Source organism: Cygnus atratus, chromosome 11 (assembly GCF_013377495.2).
Source record: "Cygnus atratus isolate AKBS03 ecotype Queensland, Australia chromosome 11, CAtr_DNAZoo_HiC_assembly, whole genome shotgun sequence".
Lineage (NCBI taxonomy): Eukaryota > Metazoa > Chordata > Aves > Anseriformes > Anatidae > Cygnus > Cygnus atratus.
In genome coordinates this window covers 4,469,173-4,486,775 of record NC_066372.1, presented here as the reverse complement: position 1 = coordinate 4,486,775, position 17,603 = coordinate 4,469,173, and the positions used below count along the sequence as shown (strand labels likewise).

The 17,603-nt window shown below is 36.2% G+C and overlaps 1 protein-coding gene across 4 annotated transcripts in view; it reads left to right on the top strand.

Annotated features, from left to right (window-relative positions):
* The window catches only part of MYO1E (myosin IE), a 92,065-nt gene that overhangs the window by 39,288 nt on the left and 35,174 nt on the right, over positions 1-17,603 (top strand). For all 4 annotated transcript variants that reach the window (XM_035554253.2, XM_035554254.2, XM_035554251.2 and 1 more), the window contains 8 exons: positions 1,600-1,689; positions 2,626-2,720; positions 9,947-10,034; positions 11,317-11,406; positions 12,426-12,557; positions 13,676-13,810; positions 15,045-15,177; positions 17,286-17,482. In XM_035554253.2, coding sequence (XP_035410146.1) covers positions 1,600-1,689; positions 2,626-2,720; positions 9,947-10,034; positions 11,317-11,406; positions 12,426-12,557; positions 13,676-13,810; positions 15,045-15,177; positions 17,286-17,482 — 960 coding nt within the window. The remainder of the gene's footprint in view (positions 1-1,599; positions 1,690-2,625; positions 2,721-9,946; positions 10,035-11,316; positions 11,407-12,425; positions 12,558-13,675; positions 13,811-15,044; positions 15,178-17,285; positions 17,483-17,603) is intronic.

The following is a 17,603-nucleotide window of genomic DNA, read 5'->3' as shown; positions in this document are numbered from 1 at the left end:
TAGTTCTCATCCTATTAGTACAATGAACACTTCTGTCCCTGTGGAACCCTGCATCTTCCATGCATTACATTCACAGTCTTCAGTGCTGAAGAAACCATTTGATGCTTTTTTTTCTCACAAAAAAGTGAAATTAACATAGTCTTTTTACTGAAGCAGGATTGAGTGTGTTTTCCAAGGGGAATGGTGGTCACGCTGAGGCTTAAGAGTCTTCTTTTAAAAGCATTATAATTCTTCTGTGTAGGGAAGAAGAATCCTTTTGCAGTTCTGTGCAGGATTTTTATTCTAGAGATCATCTCTTGAACCTTTCAATTGTTCTTATGTCTCCCCATGAATGAATATTTCTCAGTGCCACTCTGCACAGAGATAACTATTCTTCCCAGAAAATGCTTGTATTGTTTACCAACAGAGAACTATCACTTCAGATGTTTATACTGATGCAGTGAGTGCTTGTTTTGACCCGGATGTTGTTAATCTTCTTTGAATTAAATTTAAAAATATATGAAGAAAACATTGCAAATTAACAGTACAGAGGTCATGTTCACTGATTTATAGTTCTTCTCCAACTAATGTCATACCGTCTTGTGCTCTGGCACCAAGACAGTAGGTTATTTTGTAGGGTAACACAGCAGGATAAATTTCTAATTTTCCTGCTTCTGTATGGAAAGCTTAAATAGTAAGTTTGTCCATGAACAATCCCAGATTGTTCAATGAAACCAGCAGTACAGTATTTTGGACTTATTATTATTACACTGTCAACTCCTAACTCATGAACCAGTCCTGCCTGTAAAGTAGTATCAGTTGCTTCATTTATGTATATAACAATTCAAATATTAAAGGTTTCTAAAGTATTTTCTAAATATAGGTACATGTACAGCTCAGTGCAGAACTGTGAAACACTAATGTTCAAAACGTTGCAAAAAAGCTTTCTGGGCATAATAATAGCTTGTAACTGATTGTTGTCTTATAGGGCAGCCTGCAGGATAAGACTTCTAGGAACTGTCTTCTTATACAGCCTGCAGGATAAGACTTGTATGGACTGTTAACAGTTACGGTCATAAAGTAACACCACATAACTGAATTACCTAATTCCCTTAGCTCTCCGACTTGTACATGCAGCTGAGTAATTGTCCAGTTCAGCTCAGTCCAGGCTGTTTCCATCTGTCTGCATGCTCAGCACAATCTCTGTGAGATCAGAATGTGTCAGTACAGCTCATTCTACGAAGGTCAAAACAATCTTTTCAATACTAGCAACACGATCTCCTCAGTTGCAAAGGAGCAAAGCAGTTCAAATATACCATTTCCTTTCTGTATTTTTACTCAAAAGAATTGGATTTGGGCCTGTAATACATGTTCCTGTACTTAGCTTGTTGTAAAATACATATTTTGATAATATGAAAGTATCCCCCTGAATGATATTTTTATATTCTTGTAAGCCTTCTAATTTCATTTTTATTAATAATTGTTTTAAGCTGTGTTTCTTTTTTTGTATTATTTGAATCTGTGTACTACTGCGTAATATATGGAAACGTTCTTTGGCAGTCGCTAGAGGTAAGATAATACTTTTTAAAGTGTAGTTACCTTAACTGCTTTTAAATACAGACATATATTGGCTCTGTGTTAATCTCTGTGAATCCTTTCAAACAAATGCCATATTTTGGGGAAAAGGAAATTGAGATGTACCAAGGAGCCGTAAGTAAAGCAGTCTCTAATGTACTACAGTATTGGCAGGCATGTAAATGTTATTCTATACGGTTAAACTCTTGAAAGCATGTTTCTGGGTTTTGGTAGTGTGTTGTGTTAGAGAAATCGGCTGGGAGAAATCGGCTGTTATCCATCACTACATACTGAGTCTTCAAACTGAATTCCCCAGAACATAGAATTAGTATCTCAAGAAAATACTTGCATTGGTTAACTCTAATCCATACCAGGCTTTTCCCCTTGATAGGCCTCTCCCCCTCCAAAGGCAGTTTTTAAGCTATTGGGTGCTTAAAGTGTGGTGCATAATACAAAATGGCCGTAGTGGATTTGGAGAATATGGGAAGAGATCCCTCAGACTGGAAAAGAACAATAAGAAAATCGAGATCCCAAAATTAGATACCAGTTGTGAAAATACTGCTTGAAGAGTGAGCAGCACAAGGACATTAGGGAGTTAAAATGCAGTTTCCTGCTCTGCTCACATGCCCACAGATAGAAGACTAGGGAAACCATTCGGTTTGAGTGGGTGCAGTGGATGAAAATGAGGCCGTTACAGCACCAGGCTCTGTGTAGTGGCTTAGGTAGTTTATTGTTAGCATATGACCACTGGTGGGATAGGCTTAAATTATATGAGTTTCTCTTGGACAAGTAATGTATTTCAAACATGGCCTATTTTTAGATCAGACTGTTTACAATACTTCAGGAGAAAATTATAGATGAGAGAAAGATCAGTAACAAAAGTAGAGGCTTTGGTTTGTTTTTATTAAACAAGCAAAAAAAATCCTCAGAATCTTCAGTGTAAAGTGGGATAGAGAATTGTTTCCTTTTTTTCACGAAAATAGTTCTTCCAATTTAAATAAAAAATTATATTGCTCTTGCTGCATTACTTAATGCTGTGTTGAAAAAACTATGCTCTGTTTCCCTTTCTAGGCACAATATGAAAACCCACCACATATTTATGCTCTTGCAGACAGCATGTACAGAAACATGATTATTGACAGAGAAAATCAGTGCGTCATTATTAGGTAAGAAAAAGATCTGCAAAAAAAATGTTCTTTTTTGTTTTAACTTCAAGAAATGGAAAAGTTTATTTTTTATTATACTAATAAAAACCTTCTGTGTCCATGACCACTGAATATTTTGGGGTTTTCTAGGATAGCTAAGTATTTTCTGACCCTCCCTTTTGTTTTCCAGTGGAATCCTGGTAGCTTAACAAAAAATCGCTTTCTCTCTGCTTCATGCCCGATATCAAATCTGCAATAGCTTGAATGACTACATGAGGTACAGATTAAGAGCTATAGCATCCACAGGCAGTGCAATATCCAATGCTCACATTGACTACATTAACATACTCTGGGTTTAGTTCTATTTCTTTCTTTTTTTTTCCCCATTAAAAATAAATGCACTTTTGTTCATTTTATAATTTTCCTTGTATTCAGTCAGAGACAAAAGGAGAAGAGAGATACAAGCAAATTAATTTTGTCCTCACTATTATTCCATTTTAATTATTAGGCTGAGGGAATTCACTTTGAATTTATTACTGAGCTTGTTTAATAACAGGCATTACTTAAGTCACAGGGACAGTGAATTTTGGGTACAGAGGTATGCTTTGGTCTCATCTGTGAGTTTATACATGGTCTATGATAAAAGAAAATGTGCAGAGAGCAAGAACTGCAGGATATTTGAGCTGGTACACTATCCCTCTTAAATATTTTCCTTTTTGAATGGAAAACTTAAGAGGTTCACTGTAGTTCACCTGGAACCGCAGTTTGCATGTGGCAGTGTTGTCCAAATACATTTATATATTTTGCAAATAATTAAATTATATATATTGGGAGTGTGTGTTCAGTAATTTCTTACTGATTGGGTGCACAGTCAAAAAAAAGTTTGGAGATCACTGGCCTGTGGGATTGTATCAGTCAAGAAGCAGCAAAAAGAAAGAAAAGGAAAAAAATTCTCTTAAGTTAAACAGCCATTATTTTATTAACAGGCATTCTTAAGCTTTCTATCATTTTTCTTCAGAACACTCAGAGAGACATCACTATGAATTTAACTGCTGCTGAATTTAACAGAAGAGATTTCAAGACTTGAGTGTTTTTCTTTGTCCGGGGGACCCTCCCTGGTCTTCTCCCTGGGGTGGCTGTGTGCCTTGCAGTGTCACAGCCCCAAGGGGCAGGATGTCAGTGATCTGATCTGATGCCATGTAACTTACTGTTGGCTGGAACCTGCCGGGAAATGGTGAAGGGTCACTGATGTTAAGCCTCAATGCCCTTTCACCAGCCACTTGCCAATTTCAGTTTCACAGCAGTAATATAAAGACACAGGGGCTTAGTGAGTGGATCTTACATGTGGAGGTGCTCCATGTGCAAGTTTTCCTGTACCCTACTGAATGATTCATTGTGAAAACAGGTATAATATTTACATATCTCACTAATGAGCTGCCTAGAGAGCTTGTGAGAAATAATTGTTTGTAAGTTACATTCATTGTGTTATTTGGATCTATGCCTGGGGGTCATCCAGGCAGAGCATTTCTGGGTGACAGGTTGGTTACACGGAAAAACCGACAGGTGTCCCTCTTAGTATTAGTAAAAAGTGCATGTAGGTATGCAGAAATTGTTGGTTTTACATTCAGGAAGGTCAGCCAGGCATTAAGAGTTTGTGATGCTGAGCTGTCCTACAAGGGCCTCCCTACTTCTAGGCTGCTGTTACATGGTGCCATGTAACTTAAAAAGCCCAAAGCTCATATCTTGCTTCTCATATTTCTAAACTGATCCCTGAGCTGTCATCTTTTGGGGAAAATTGATGCCTGTTGCCATGATGAAGTTACTAGTACCATTTGGTCAAATTCAGACCTGTTAGGAATGAGTAAAATCGAGATTTATTTTGATTTTTGTACAAAATAACATCCCGGACCTTCAGTATTTCATATTAAGCTAAATTTATAGTGCAAATTCTTAAACTGCGGTGGACTGTTAGTAGAAAGCACAATTTTTGATACATTGCTAATGCCTCAAAGTGTGATGTATACAGAGGAGTCACATTTTTAGAGAGTGGAGTCACAGGCCTTTTTGAATTCACAGGTTAAATTCTTGAGAGCATTCTTGTGCGTAAATGATGGATAGTGCATTCTTCAGAGTGTGTGCATTTTGTCTGTGCAGAGTGAATTTTTTCTCAATATATGCACAGACTATTCAAAATATGCTGGAGTTAATTAAAATATACTGCAAAACTGAAACAAGAAAAATCATGTTTTCCAGGGATATTTCAAAGAGTTCCTCTTACTCTCAACATTTTTTATTTGTCCTATGATTTTTCTTATTACAAACACTGGAAAGACTGCAGACTAGACTTACAGGTAGTTTTCATGGTAGTATTTGTTTTTTTGGGACACAGGTAATTTCTGTGAAATTGGTAACTGAGCCTTTCATAAAATTGATTTTGTTTTGCATGATATTTTAATCCTTTTGACCACAGTTCATTTAAATTGTTTAGCTATATCCCATATTTTGTGATTAGAATGACATCAAAATTTCTAATGACTAGATTGGCTTAAAAGGGAAGTTTTGTGAAATTTGGCATACTGTTGCTTCCATTTTACCTTATTTCATGGACCAGAAAGCACTGAAATTGCTAGCAGACTAGAAGTTCCGAACATCCTGCAGCTCTTGAGTTAAGCAGCTGCTTTAGCTAGCTACGTGTCTACTATCACAGCATCAGGTTCACCTAATAGCTGCCAAGGATTTTACCATTACCGTCCCCAAACTGCTGATTGTCAGAAAACTGAGACACAGCTCCATTTGTTTGTCTTCAGCTCCACAGAAGTCTGTGAAATGTAAGCAGCTTCATACGAACCTTTGCATTTCAGTGAACCATAACTTTTTCCATAAAAATTTATCCTGTGGGAAATGAGTGATGATGGCAATGCAATGAGGTACTGATTTGCTTCTCTTCTTCGCAGCCAGTCTAAAGTTGGATTGGCTTTACTGGAAATCCCTAATGGAACAAAAGAAACAGAGCAAGCTAGTACAGAAACAAGTCCATTGTTTTTCTTTTTTTTCCCCGTCCTCAAGATGTCAGTCAACATTTTTAAAGAAAGGTTTGCAAAGAGGGAAGGGACAAAATCATGCGTAGAGTGGGCTGAGTCTGTCCTATGGTGCACGTGGAGACAAAGCAATGATGGGGATGGGGTTGCTGCACAGCTCTGTCTTTCCACAGCATGTGGTTTGGGCACCTGTGGCATCCACCTCCAGACCTGGGAGGGGTCATGCATTCAAGCTGTGGGAACCAGATGTAGGTTTCCAGGCAGGTGAAGGAAGGTCCCAGCAGCATCCCTCTGTGGTCAGGACCCTATCTGTATGTGGGGACCACTCAACCTTTTCACAGGACATTGAGTTCCAGGATTCTTACTAATGCGTTTGGACACTGATGGGAAAAGTTCCTCCTCTTCAAAAAACAACTGAATTAACTAGGAAGGCAGATCCAAAAGAACATACAATTCTCTGAAAGACTGGATAGATAGTAACCAAAAATAATCTTTTTACATGATAATACTAATGAAAAAGAGAAAATCCTCACTGACCAACCATTCCAGGGCTGGGAAAGACTGTTTCATTAGTGGAATAATTGCAGTATATATGTGGTTTTTTTTTTGTTTTTTTTTTTAAAGAAAATTATATGTACACATGTCTAATTATAGCTGAGGAGCCGTGAGTTATTTTGAATGGCTGTTAACAGTGTAAACAATGAACCTGGGCTGGATTCTGGCTGAGCTGAATGCAGGTGCAGTGTGTGCTATGGTGGGAGGAGGGAGCAGCACCTGCAAGCTTCTTCCCTAGTTTAATATGCACCAGGCAGAATTACAAAGGAAGATTGCTCATACGAGTAATGCAGTTATGCTGTAGTTGGATTTCTTACTGAGCTTATGTTGTACTGAAGCGTGATACTTAATTGAAGCCTCTACTGAACCAAGCTGATAAATCTGTGTCTGCTACAGCAGACTGTTCATATTTCTTCCTCACTAGAAATGGCAGCCCTTCCAAACGAGCAACAATGAGTTGTCTAATCAAGATTTTAATTAAGAAGGATTGTCTGTTGTGGCTTTTAATTCCTTCTGGTCTATCACCGTCCTTTAGTTAAGAGAGTGGAGGTTATAAGTATTTTTCTATTGTGTAGTTATAAATATTTCTTCAGATTATTCTTAAGGTTTTACCTGTCTATAAAGTTGAGGACTTTATTTTCCATTTCTTTCTGTGATTTCTGCCAGGAGATATAGCAAACTACTGTCTATCTATCTTAAGCCTACCAAGTTAAAAATTTAATATGAGATTTCTAGTCAGCTTTTGTGCCTCAGACTTCCAGAAGACTCAAATGTCTGATAGTTCTAAAACGTCTACACAGAATCTAACTGGAACTATGGCTGAATTTTAATGAGGAAGCCATAGAAATGCAAGTCTAATGTAGTAAAAAAAAGTTAGGTGAAAGCTCTCTGTTTCAGAGGGGAAAATATATCACTGCTGTTATGCTGCTGAGGTCTCTGAACATCACTGGAGAAAGTAAATTTTGTATTTAAGCAAACTAGAAAGCTCATTCAAACATGACAGAATATCATACGTATGTGGTGTTCTTTGCTGGTAGAGCCAAGTGTTCTTTATAAAAATTTATTATTAGAATTTCCACCTTGTCCTGATTATGTAGATAACTAGTATTGTTTTATAGCCAGGGAGACAATATTAAATGTCACTCAGCAAATTAATTTTAGAGAGAAGAATGAGGGTCTGTATTGGGTCTTGCTTCTATACTCACTGGATTATATTTCCTCTGGGAAGGAAGGAAGGAGCTAAAAACTTTCCCTCTTATTCTGATTTGAGCTAAGTGTTAATTGACTTTGCTGAACATAATGTAACTTTTCTGAAATTGCAAATAGTGCTAGAAAAACAATATGATGCCTTTCAGTGCGTTCTTTTTTGTTTAGTGATTGAGACTGTATAATGATTTATTTTTAGTACGAAAAGTTTCTGAGAAAATTGTACCATAATACACTTCTCACTTCAAGCCATTATCGTTACTTTTTCAACCTTTAAAAACCAATGTACTTCCAACATACTTAAAACTACCAAGCTAGAAAATGATTCTTAACTCATCTTAAATAGTAGCAACAGAGCACTAAAATATATGTGAAAAAGCTTCTGCATGAGAATCATTTGCCAGGAATGCCACAATTCCCCTATGGCAGTAGAGTACCTGTGCTTTACTGGGGGAAAGACACCATCTCATCAGATAAAATTACTTCAGTTCATAAAGAATGTATCATGCTGCTCAACTGTAGTTTAATTGGACCTATTTACTGGTCTCTGATCAATAAACTTATAAAACTGAGAAAAAGTGTATGCATGCATAAATCTATAGCAGACTCTGAAAGGCAGTCTTTTGGCCAAATTCATTTAATATAAAGGATAAATTATACTGAAACATAGATGTAACAATAAAATGGAATTATATTCCTCCATATTGATTTCCAGGACAGACACTATGGAATGAGTAATGTAAACCATACTTAATTTGAACAAAGAGAAGGATAATGTATGCATCAAATGAAAACTTAAAGAAATGTATTACATTTTTACTGCTTGTTAAATAACATCTGATCATATTTATTCAGTGTTTGACCCCAGATCCTTGTCTGTAATCAGTTGAAAAATGCGTATATAAACTCAAGAATATGTTTTGGGGTAGATTAGCTTCTCTGTCCTGTTCTGCAATAGGATAAGCAAATTACTGTGAGCAAATTTGGTTTGAAGAAATATTTTTTTTCTAAAACATCTTTAAATACTGCTGATACAGACTTCCAAATATGGTTTGCTGTCTAACACACTCAGTCTGTTCCTGTGAATGTCCCAGATACCAATAATACAGGCTTTCTTCTCCTTGATATTTAGGAAAAGATGACTTAATAACAGAAGTCATGATCCATACTTGATCAAGAAGTATTTTTTTCACCTTTTTAAGTATCTTGTTTGATCTGTAAAACTGCAGTCAGGAGAAGACAAACACCTGAAAATACTTCTGACCAAAAAGAAAAAGAAAACTCCTTCCAGTATTTCTGTACCTTTTGGAAGCTTTGGGAAGCTTTTTTAGAATTAAGCCTTTGTAAATGCCTCCATTAGTCATGCTGATAAGGAGCTAAGAGTTGACATTCTCAGCAAGTCGTCTTCCTGTGCAGGACATGCTGATGTTTCTCTGGCAAACATAGCTAAAATTTGTGCAGGAAAAGATGTGCACTTGATCCACATCCAGGAACAAGTAGGCACAGGACAGAAGAGTCAACATTCGTAGAAATTACTCAGGAGCCTAAAGATGGCACAGGTTTTCACACAAGGAAAAATAAAAAAACTATTTCAGATATCTTTATGACATTGAACAGACATCCTTATGTTGTTTTTTGTATTCCTATAGTTGTTGAGGTCAGGGTAAATTCATTAAGGGCAAAGCTAATTTGCAGCAAGATATATGTAAGGCTGGAGAAATTCTGTTGAAATGAGGTTAGCTTTAAGGTATGAAATAAACAGTTAAGGTTGGATTGGATCTCCTTTCCATCTTAAGAAACTCTTAATAATCACAATAAAACAAATCTAATGTAAACTGTATTCACCATTGAAGTGAAATATTCAAACGGAAGGAAGGAATTATTAAAGCTAGTATGGAATATTAAGATTTCTTGTACCCTGTGTCAAGAGGCATAGGAACCGGAAGGTGGTTCTTCCGTCATTCAGGATGTGATTAATAATGTCTCATTATTTCATTCAGGAACGCCTAAAACAAAAGAAGTAGGCATCTGGCATGCCACTCAGGGCTTGGATTTTCAAATGAGTTTTTGTGTTGAGATCTGAAATCCCGTCAAATTTAAATGAGAATTGAGTTCTTTACACCCTTGTGCTCTTTTGAGCATCTTGGTTTAAGTATATTTATTTCTCAATTTACATTATATTCTGACTTTGAAATCTCATAGAGATTCTGGTATCCATGCAGGATGATTTAATCAGAATTATTTATTCATAAAAATATACAAGTAACCAAGCTACAACACTATCACAGTCTATTACCAACTTACCTGATGTAAACCACTTATTATTATTCATTATTATGGTATTATTATTCAATATTAAGATACTTAAACAAGATAAACCATAAGTTACTCCATTCTTAGAGTTATTTAAAAACTAACAGGTACATTTTTGTGTTCCTTTTTTCATAGCGGGGAAAGTGGTGCTGGAAAGACTGTGGCTGCTAAATATATTATGAGCTATATCTCCAAAATTTCAGGAGGTGGCCCTAAAGTACAGGTGAGTTGATTTAGGGCAATACTGAAGCATAAGCACTGTCTGAAGATTGAGTTCAGAGGTAGAATGGCAAAGGTCTGTCTTGGCAGATGCTGGCAGCCAGTAGGCACTTAACTGCAGAAGCTTGTGAGCAGCTATAAGTATATACAAGTCCTCAACAGCAGAGTCAGCTGAAGAGAATACTGAACTGCTTGCATGCAGGTCTCTGGGCCACCTGTGTGGGGAGAAAATCCACAAAACTAGAATGATCTCTGTTAAGTTTTTTTTTTTAGCTCTCACACTAAATTGTGTCTAAAAGCGTACATATTTATATGTTTAGTTAAGGTGGTGTAAAAGTTACTTTAATTATCGCTCTTAACCTTGTTAAGCAATCTTCTATTAGTAGGTGTGATTTTTTTTTTTTTCTCCTGGACTGGTATTGCATTGAAAACTGAACTGGCTTTTCATGTTTTTATTACTTCCGTTACGTCTCTGATTTGTAGGCATGCATTAGAGCCAACAGCAGGAACATCATCTTGTTTCATCAGGTTATCTAATCAAAAGTATAGTATCTGAAAGCTATCTGCAACAACAAATAGTTCCTTTTCTTAATAACTGTATTACCAATGTCTGCTCTATCTATAGAAGAAGCCCATGAAGTAAAGCCAGTTGCCTTGAGCAATTTCACTTGAAATAAAATTCAATCTTCTTTATACAGCCCAGCATGCATTAAGTTTCTTCTGAAACTAATAGCTAGACCATACTTCCAACTCCTAGGATCAGATACAGAAGCAATAGTAACAGACTGTATGGCTGTCTAAGATAGCTAGGTAGCAGCATCACTGGTCCTCAAACATGTTGCTTAAATACTTGGAGAAGTCTACATTTCATGTTCTGACTTTATACATTGTGGTTGCAGACCCTCAAAGTGATCTAAGTGCTTATGTGGAGAAAGGAAATTGCTGAAAAACAAGATGATGAAAGAAAAAACAAAACCATATCAATTTATTGGCTGTGTTGTTTTGCCCAACAGTGAACAGAAGGACCAGTTGTTTGCAGCCTCAGGCATTTTGTTCAGTTTTGTAAGATTTTCTTCAGAAAATAAGAAGCTTCAAAAAGATGAAAGTTCTGAAAAAAGATTGCATCCATGAGGATATTTTCCAGACACGGTCTTTATTATTTTTTTATATATAATTTAGATGTCATGGTTTTCTAGAAAAACTCTAAGAACTTAAAACAAGCAAACAAAAGGCTGTTAAAAAAATTATTTCTGAATCTCTATTTCTTTTGTTTCCTCAAATTTTAGCACGTGAAAGATATAATTCTACAGTCCAACCCTTTACTAGAGGCCTTTGGGAATGCAAAAACTGTACGGAACAATAACTCCAGCAGATTTGTAAGTCCATCTCTTAGAGATTTCCTTCATGCTTCCAACTTCTATAGTGTTATATTATTATTCAGGAGTTTAATATAAAATTGTTTATATTGTTCATGATAAAATATATATCAGGATAAAATATAAAATAAAATATAAATAAAATTATATTATTCAGGAGTGTAATATAAAATGAATACAAATGAAGGAAAACTGTATTAAGTATAGACTGTGTTTTAAAACGTAAAGTATATGTTGAGAAGCCTCTTCAATTCTGTATAGACTGCACATTTGTTACTCTTGCAATATGTACTGGTCAAAATTTATAAAATTCTCAGTCTGTAAGCAAATAACAGCAACAAACCATTCAGGTTAGTAAAATATATGCAATAATATATATATATATTTGTAATACGTAAAAGCATCCTTAGAGTTATTTGATGAGAATTAAATACCTTTATTAGTATGTACAGAAAGCAGGAATTATTTTCAGTGTGTCATTATAAAATACTCAAGGTATTATTGTGAAATAACTGCTCACTAGCTAACATACTGTAGGTTCTGTTTTTAAAAGTTACACATAGGCTTTACAAATTTGCTATTTGTTCCTAAGCCAACATGAGTGTTAGTATGATTAATGTCTCCCTAAAAGGACAAAATAATTGCTTTACCTTGCTTCCAAGCAGAACACTGCGTTTGCCATTGGTCATAAATCTGTTAAATTTACTTTCAGTACAGGTGGGCATTACGGTTTCCTTTATGCTAAGCAAGAGTCTCAGCAATGAAAAAGAAGCCCCTCGCTTCCTCTCTACCTTTGCATTACTGCATGACGTATTATCCCTAGTCTAGCACTGTATAAGTGAAGAAAGAAGGAAAGATATGTGATAGTTCAAGATTCTAAGCTTTGGTAAATCTTGAGGTAGCTGAGTCACAATATCTATAACGATTAAATATGCTACTAACCTTCCTTGAGATATAGTACAAGTAGTGCATGATTTACTGTTTACTAGTCATTCAACAACTTTAATTATTTATTGCAGGGGAAATACTTTGAAATCCAGTTTAGCCCAGGTGGAGAGCCAGATGGAGGAAAAATCTCCAATTTCCTACTGGAAAAATCTCGAGTTGTAATGAGGAATCCTGGAGAGAGGAGTTTTCACATTTTTTACCAGGTCAGAAGCCTACAGCTCTTTTATGAGTTATTTTAAATAACTTGTACCTGTTATTCCTTTTGATTGAAAAGTCATTCTCAACCCAATGAGATTATTGAACACATTTTCAAAAGGATAATCTGGTTATCATTGGGAAACTTCATAGCATCTTAAGGCACCATCTGACATAGACCTAAATAGCTGCCTTTCAACTCTAAAAAGAAATTACTTCAATATTTCAGAGGCCCAACTTGGAAATTCAGTGTGATCTCCCATATGGAAAAATGCAATAGAATATAATAGAAAATGAGAACTTTCAAACAAATTTATTTTTAAACTGGCTTATATAATTTTACCTTCTGCTCTGGAATTCCATAGCTCTGCTGTGAAAGAGAGATTTAATTCTATTTTGTGGGACACTTAGGATTATATCAGTATGGTGAATTCTCCAAAAATCCTCTGAATTTATTACAAAAGGCTTTTCTAGCCTTTGCTGGTCCTTTATTTAGAGTTTCTTATCTGCTTAAGTGCTGCTGACCTAGCTCTACAAAACTAGAGTAAAGACAGTACATAGTAAGTGACTGTCAACAGCATCACATAAAGTTGAAGTGTTGTTGTGAGGATGGAAAGCTGAGTTGGAGCTGGAATTGCTCCAGGAACTGTGTATTCTCCTTTTCTGAGGTATGTGAACAGTTTGCAGTGCCCTGCGAATTTTCCTCTGTGTCTAGGAGAAGCTTTTTGATGCAGGCAATTTGAAGACTCTGGGGTTTTGACTACTCTGTTCTGAGATCAGTTTGTTCATTCCTTCCTATTGCAGCTGTATGTCTGCACAACTGTGCCTGCCTTTCAATAAGTATGGAAAATATGTTTCTCCTGAGGATTTAGGTAAAACATTGAAGACTGGAAAACCAGCTTTGCCTAATCTTTGAGATAAAGATAATAGAAGACATTTACTAAACCATTTATGAGAGGGGGAACGAATATCTGGTCTTTCACGTAGCAAAAAATAGGAAGGTTACAAACTTTGCACAGTATTACCCTTCTTTCCTAATAATTTCAGGCTCAGTTCTGTTCTGCCCAGCTTCGTCTGTGCTGAAGGTTGTTATATGATTCCTAATATTGGGATTTTTATTTTGTAGCTGATCGAAGGGGCATCTTCAGAACAAAAAAGCAGTCTTGGCATTACCACTATGGATTACTATTACTATCTGAGTCTATCTGGGTCCTACAAAGTAGATGACATCAATGACAAATCTGATTTCCAAGAAACACTGGTGGGTTTTTGATGCTGATTTGTGTAGTGGTAGATGTATGTTCACTTCACTGCCCATTGCAAAGACATTGATGTATTAATGTGGGAATGAGAAATTCACATAGAGGTAACTTAAATGGTATTTTACCTGGAGAAGATATATATTAACCCAGAGGAGATCCTATCTAAGAGGAGATCCAGGAGATCTGAGGAGATCCAATCTAAGAATCTTGAGAAGATGGCTACAAATCTGTCTTTTGATAGGAAGGTGTTTTGTTTTCCATTTGTCCTTTCTCATAAGGGTGAAAATTTTGTGAATTGTGCGCAGATAAATTGTACGTTTAGAATCTGCAGTATAAAACGTGAAAATGCAAACACACTCAGGAATTTCCATTAGAAGAAAATGCAAAAGAGCACCCTTTTAGCTGAATTCTTGGTGGTGCCTTATCTTCTGTTCCTATTTAAAACATCACAACTGAAAGGCTGGATAAAGGGACCTAGAAAGCATAGATTAGAAATCTTTACCCAATATTATTGTCAGTTCGTTGTGTAACATTCATGGAGGTCACATCAACTTCCTGATTTCCTGTTATTGGAAAATCACTACTTAAAATAAGCATATTAACATGTCTTCTTATTTCTATTTGTAGCACACTTATAAATGCATTAAAAAAAATTACTTCTACATTCTAGCTAATTGGGTATTTTGGAAAAAGAGTAAGTTGAAAAGACATTTTGTAAGTTGTCATGTACTCTAGACTGACTCTAAAACACAACGTTGTGCTGGATCACTTTCTAATAAATAGCTGAAATAGCCTAAACCAGACAGACTGTGCTACTGTAATGTTGAGAGTCATCTAGTACCTCTTCACACTTGTTAGTCTCAGTGGAAAAACTATGCATAGAAGGAAGAAAATCATTGTCTCTTAGGTTCATTGTTCCCCATTTTGCAGTAAACAATTTATTTTCAGTGTGACACTCAAGGGCAGGTGCTATTTCAGTACTACATTTTTTCCAGAATTTATTTTGCTAACTCATCTTCTAAATGGTGTAGATGTTTCTGTATATAATTATTAAAAAACAAAAATGCTCAAGTAGGATATCTGGTTCCTTTAGATAATTCAGGCTGTAATGTAATTTGGATGCATTAAGTATTTGAACTCTTCATAAACTAAACTTTTTAAAATAAAAAATTTAAAAGGACTTTTATGGTGAAAGTAATTGAACAGATTTGTTGACTTTTTTTTTTCTTCCAGCATGCAATGAGTGTGATTGGGATCTTTGCAGAAGAGCAGGCATTGGTACTACAAATAGTGGCTGGAATACTTCATTTGGGAAACATCAGCTTCAAAGAAGTTGGCAACTATGCAGGAGTGGAAAGTGAAGAGTGTAAGTACCTCTGGAAACTGTTACAGAATTAGCAGTGGGCTGAAACCCAGATGGCATGAGCTGAACTGCCATCTTGAACTTCTTATCCAAACACAGTGCATCATTTCTTTTAGTGTGAGGCTGCTAATTTAGGTTTTTCCAAAAACAATAATGGTACTGAGGCCCCTGTTCTGTCTAGTACAATGCCATTGACTTTAACAGAAATGTAATTTTGAATTTAAGAAATCTTTTTCCAGCCTTAAGTATGAAATAATTGAAATTGTGAGAACGTCTTTCAAGCAAACTTAAAAATATTCTCCATTCAGTGCACCAACAGTCATTCATAAAAAAAAAAAAAAAGTTTCTTAATGGTTTGTCTGACATCATCCTCATGTGGAAGCAGCTATCAACTTGTAGAGTATCTCTAGTCTCAGGTACACAGTTAGTGCTTGGGCATACGTACACACATCCAACAGAGCAGCCTTGAAAATGCATTGAAGGTCAGAATTTACATACTACAAATGTTATCTTCCTTGTCTCAAATTTCTCATTCCGTGCTTTGTTATCAGATACATCTACCCTGGAAATACTTCCTTATTTGTAATGTACTGACCGGGCATCCTTCAGCTCTTGCTGCTATTTTATATCAGAGGGTGGTGAGGCACTGGAACAAGTTCCCCAGAGAACTGTGGATGCCCCATCCCTGCAAGTGCTCAAGGCCAGGCTGGATGGGGCTTTGAGAAACCTGATCTAGGGGAGGTGTACCTTCCTGAGGCAGAGAGTTGGAACTAGATGATCTTTAAGGTCCCTTCCAACCCAAACCATTCTATGATTCTGCGTTAAGAGTGTAGAGTTATATTGTGTTTGGTTCTGCTTCCTTTACAGTAAATCGTCAGCACAGTGAACGAGTTTTTGATGTGGCTCTTATCATTATACTTTCCTCATAAATCCTTACAGTAATATTGGCTAAATATTTATTCTGGAATCTTTACAGTATATGTGAGCATATTTGGTCTGTACTTCCCTACAGTCTCTTGCCTTTTAAAATATATGATGTTTAACCTTTTCATGTTCTCAGTGAGTTATCAGAGATGCTGCTATAGACTCAACTTTGGATAGTTCCTTGGTTACTAGTACCCTTGGGTAAATTTAAACAGTTTTCTGATTCTGAAAGCTGGCAGTTACTGACAGTTCTAAAAATACTTTTGGATTAATGTAGTAAAGGGTTTAAAGAAGCCAGATCATGCTGTCATATTACAAATGTGTAAAGCTCAAGTGGCCGCTGTCCTAGTGATTATTTTACATCCTCCTCACACCAGTGGAGCAGATCTGAAAGCAATGGAACATGGATGAAACATTGTTAGAGGATTATGTGGTTTAGTGGAAGTACAACAGTAACTCCAAGAGACCTACCCTTGGGAGCAATTTCCATATGCTTTTAAGCAATTTCTCTTTTCCCATTCCTTAAGGTGTGTGACACCTGCAGCTAACATCTGCACCATGTGCTAAAATGCAAATACTGGACTTGTGGCTGCTTATTGCACAGCTGTGTATTTTTCTGCTCTGCTTTTATACAAGGGGAACCAGAATTTTCCCTGTAGTTTCAGAATAAGGGTTTAAAAAACAAATAAATGGAAGGGAATTTAAGACTTGCAATATTCTTAGAGGAAGAAAGGGAAGGGATTTTAGGAAGCAATAGTACTCTTTCCTTATTATATTTTATATGTTTCATGTATTTACAAATTTTTTTTCAATTGCTTCAATTTTACTTAATGTGTGAGCTTCGTGTTTTCTTTCCATCTCCTCCAGCCATTCCATCAACCACATAGTTCAAAACTATGGCTTAAGACAGCTTACATGTTTGAGGGACTGAAGGTACAGAAATAGATGACTATTTTACTTTGAGGTGGTTTATCTTAATTAAAATCCATGTACGCAAGGACCTGAAAATTTCCTTGGGGAGCTTAGAGGAATTTTTAAGACATAAATACCTATTTTTTTTAAAGCTGCATGCCCCATGAGGTTTATTACTGCTGTTTGTTACTAGTGATACAGCTACTTTTTTTTCTTTTATTCTGCACTGGTTCAGTGTATAAGTCATAATCTAGCAACCTTGATTTTTCTTACAGTTTTGGCTTTCCCTGCTTTCCTCCTGGGAATTAACCAGGACCGCCTAAAGGAAAAACTGACCAGCAGACAGATGGACAGCAAGTGGGGAGGCAAATCTGAGTCCATTAATGTAACACTAAACGTGGAACAAGCTTGCTACACCAGGGATGCACTGGCCAAGGCCCTTCATGCCCGTGTTTTTGATTACTTGGTGGATGTAAGTTGTATTTGCTTGATTCTATTGAAGTATTGATACAGTGGGAATGTTCCTTGCAGAGCTTTTCTTTTCCATCTTTTTTGCACCCAGTATGTGTTCCTTTGCCTAAGCCTTAGCAGCA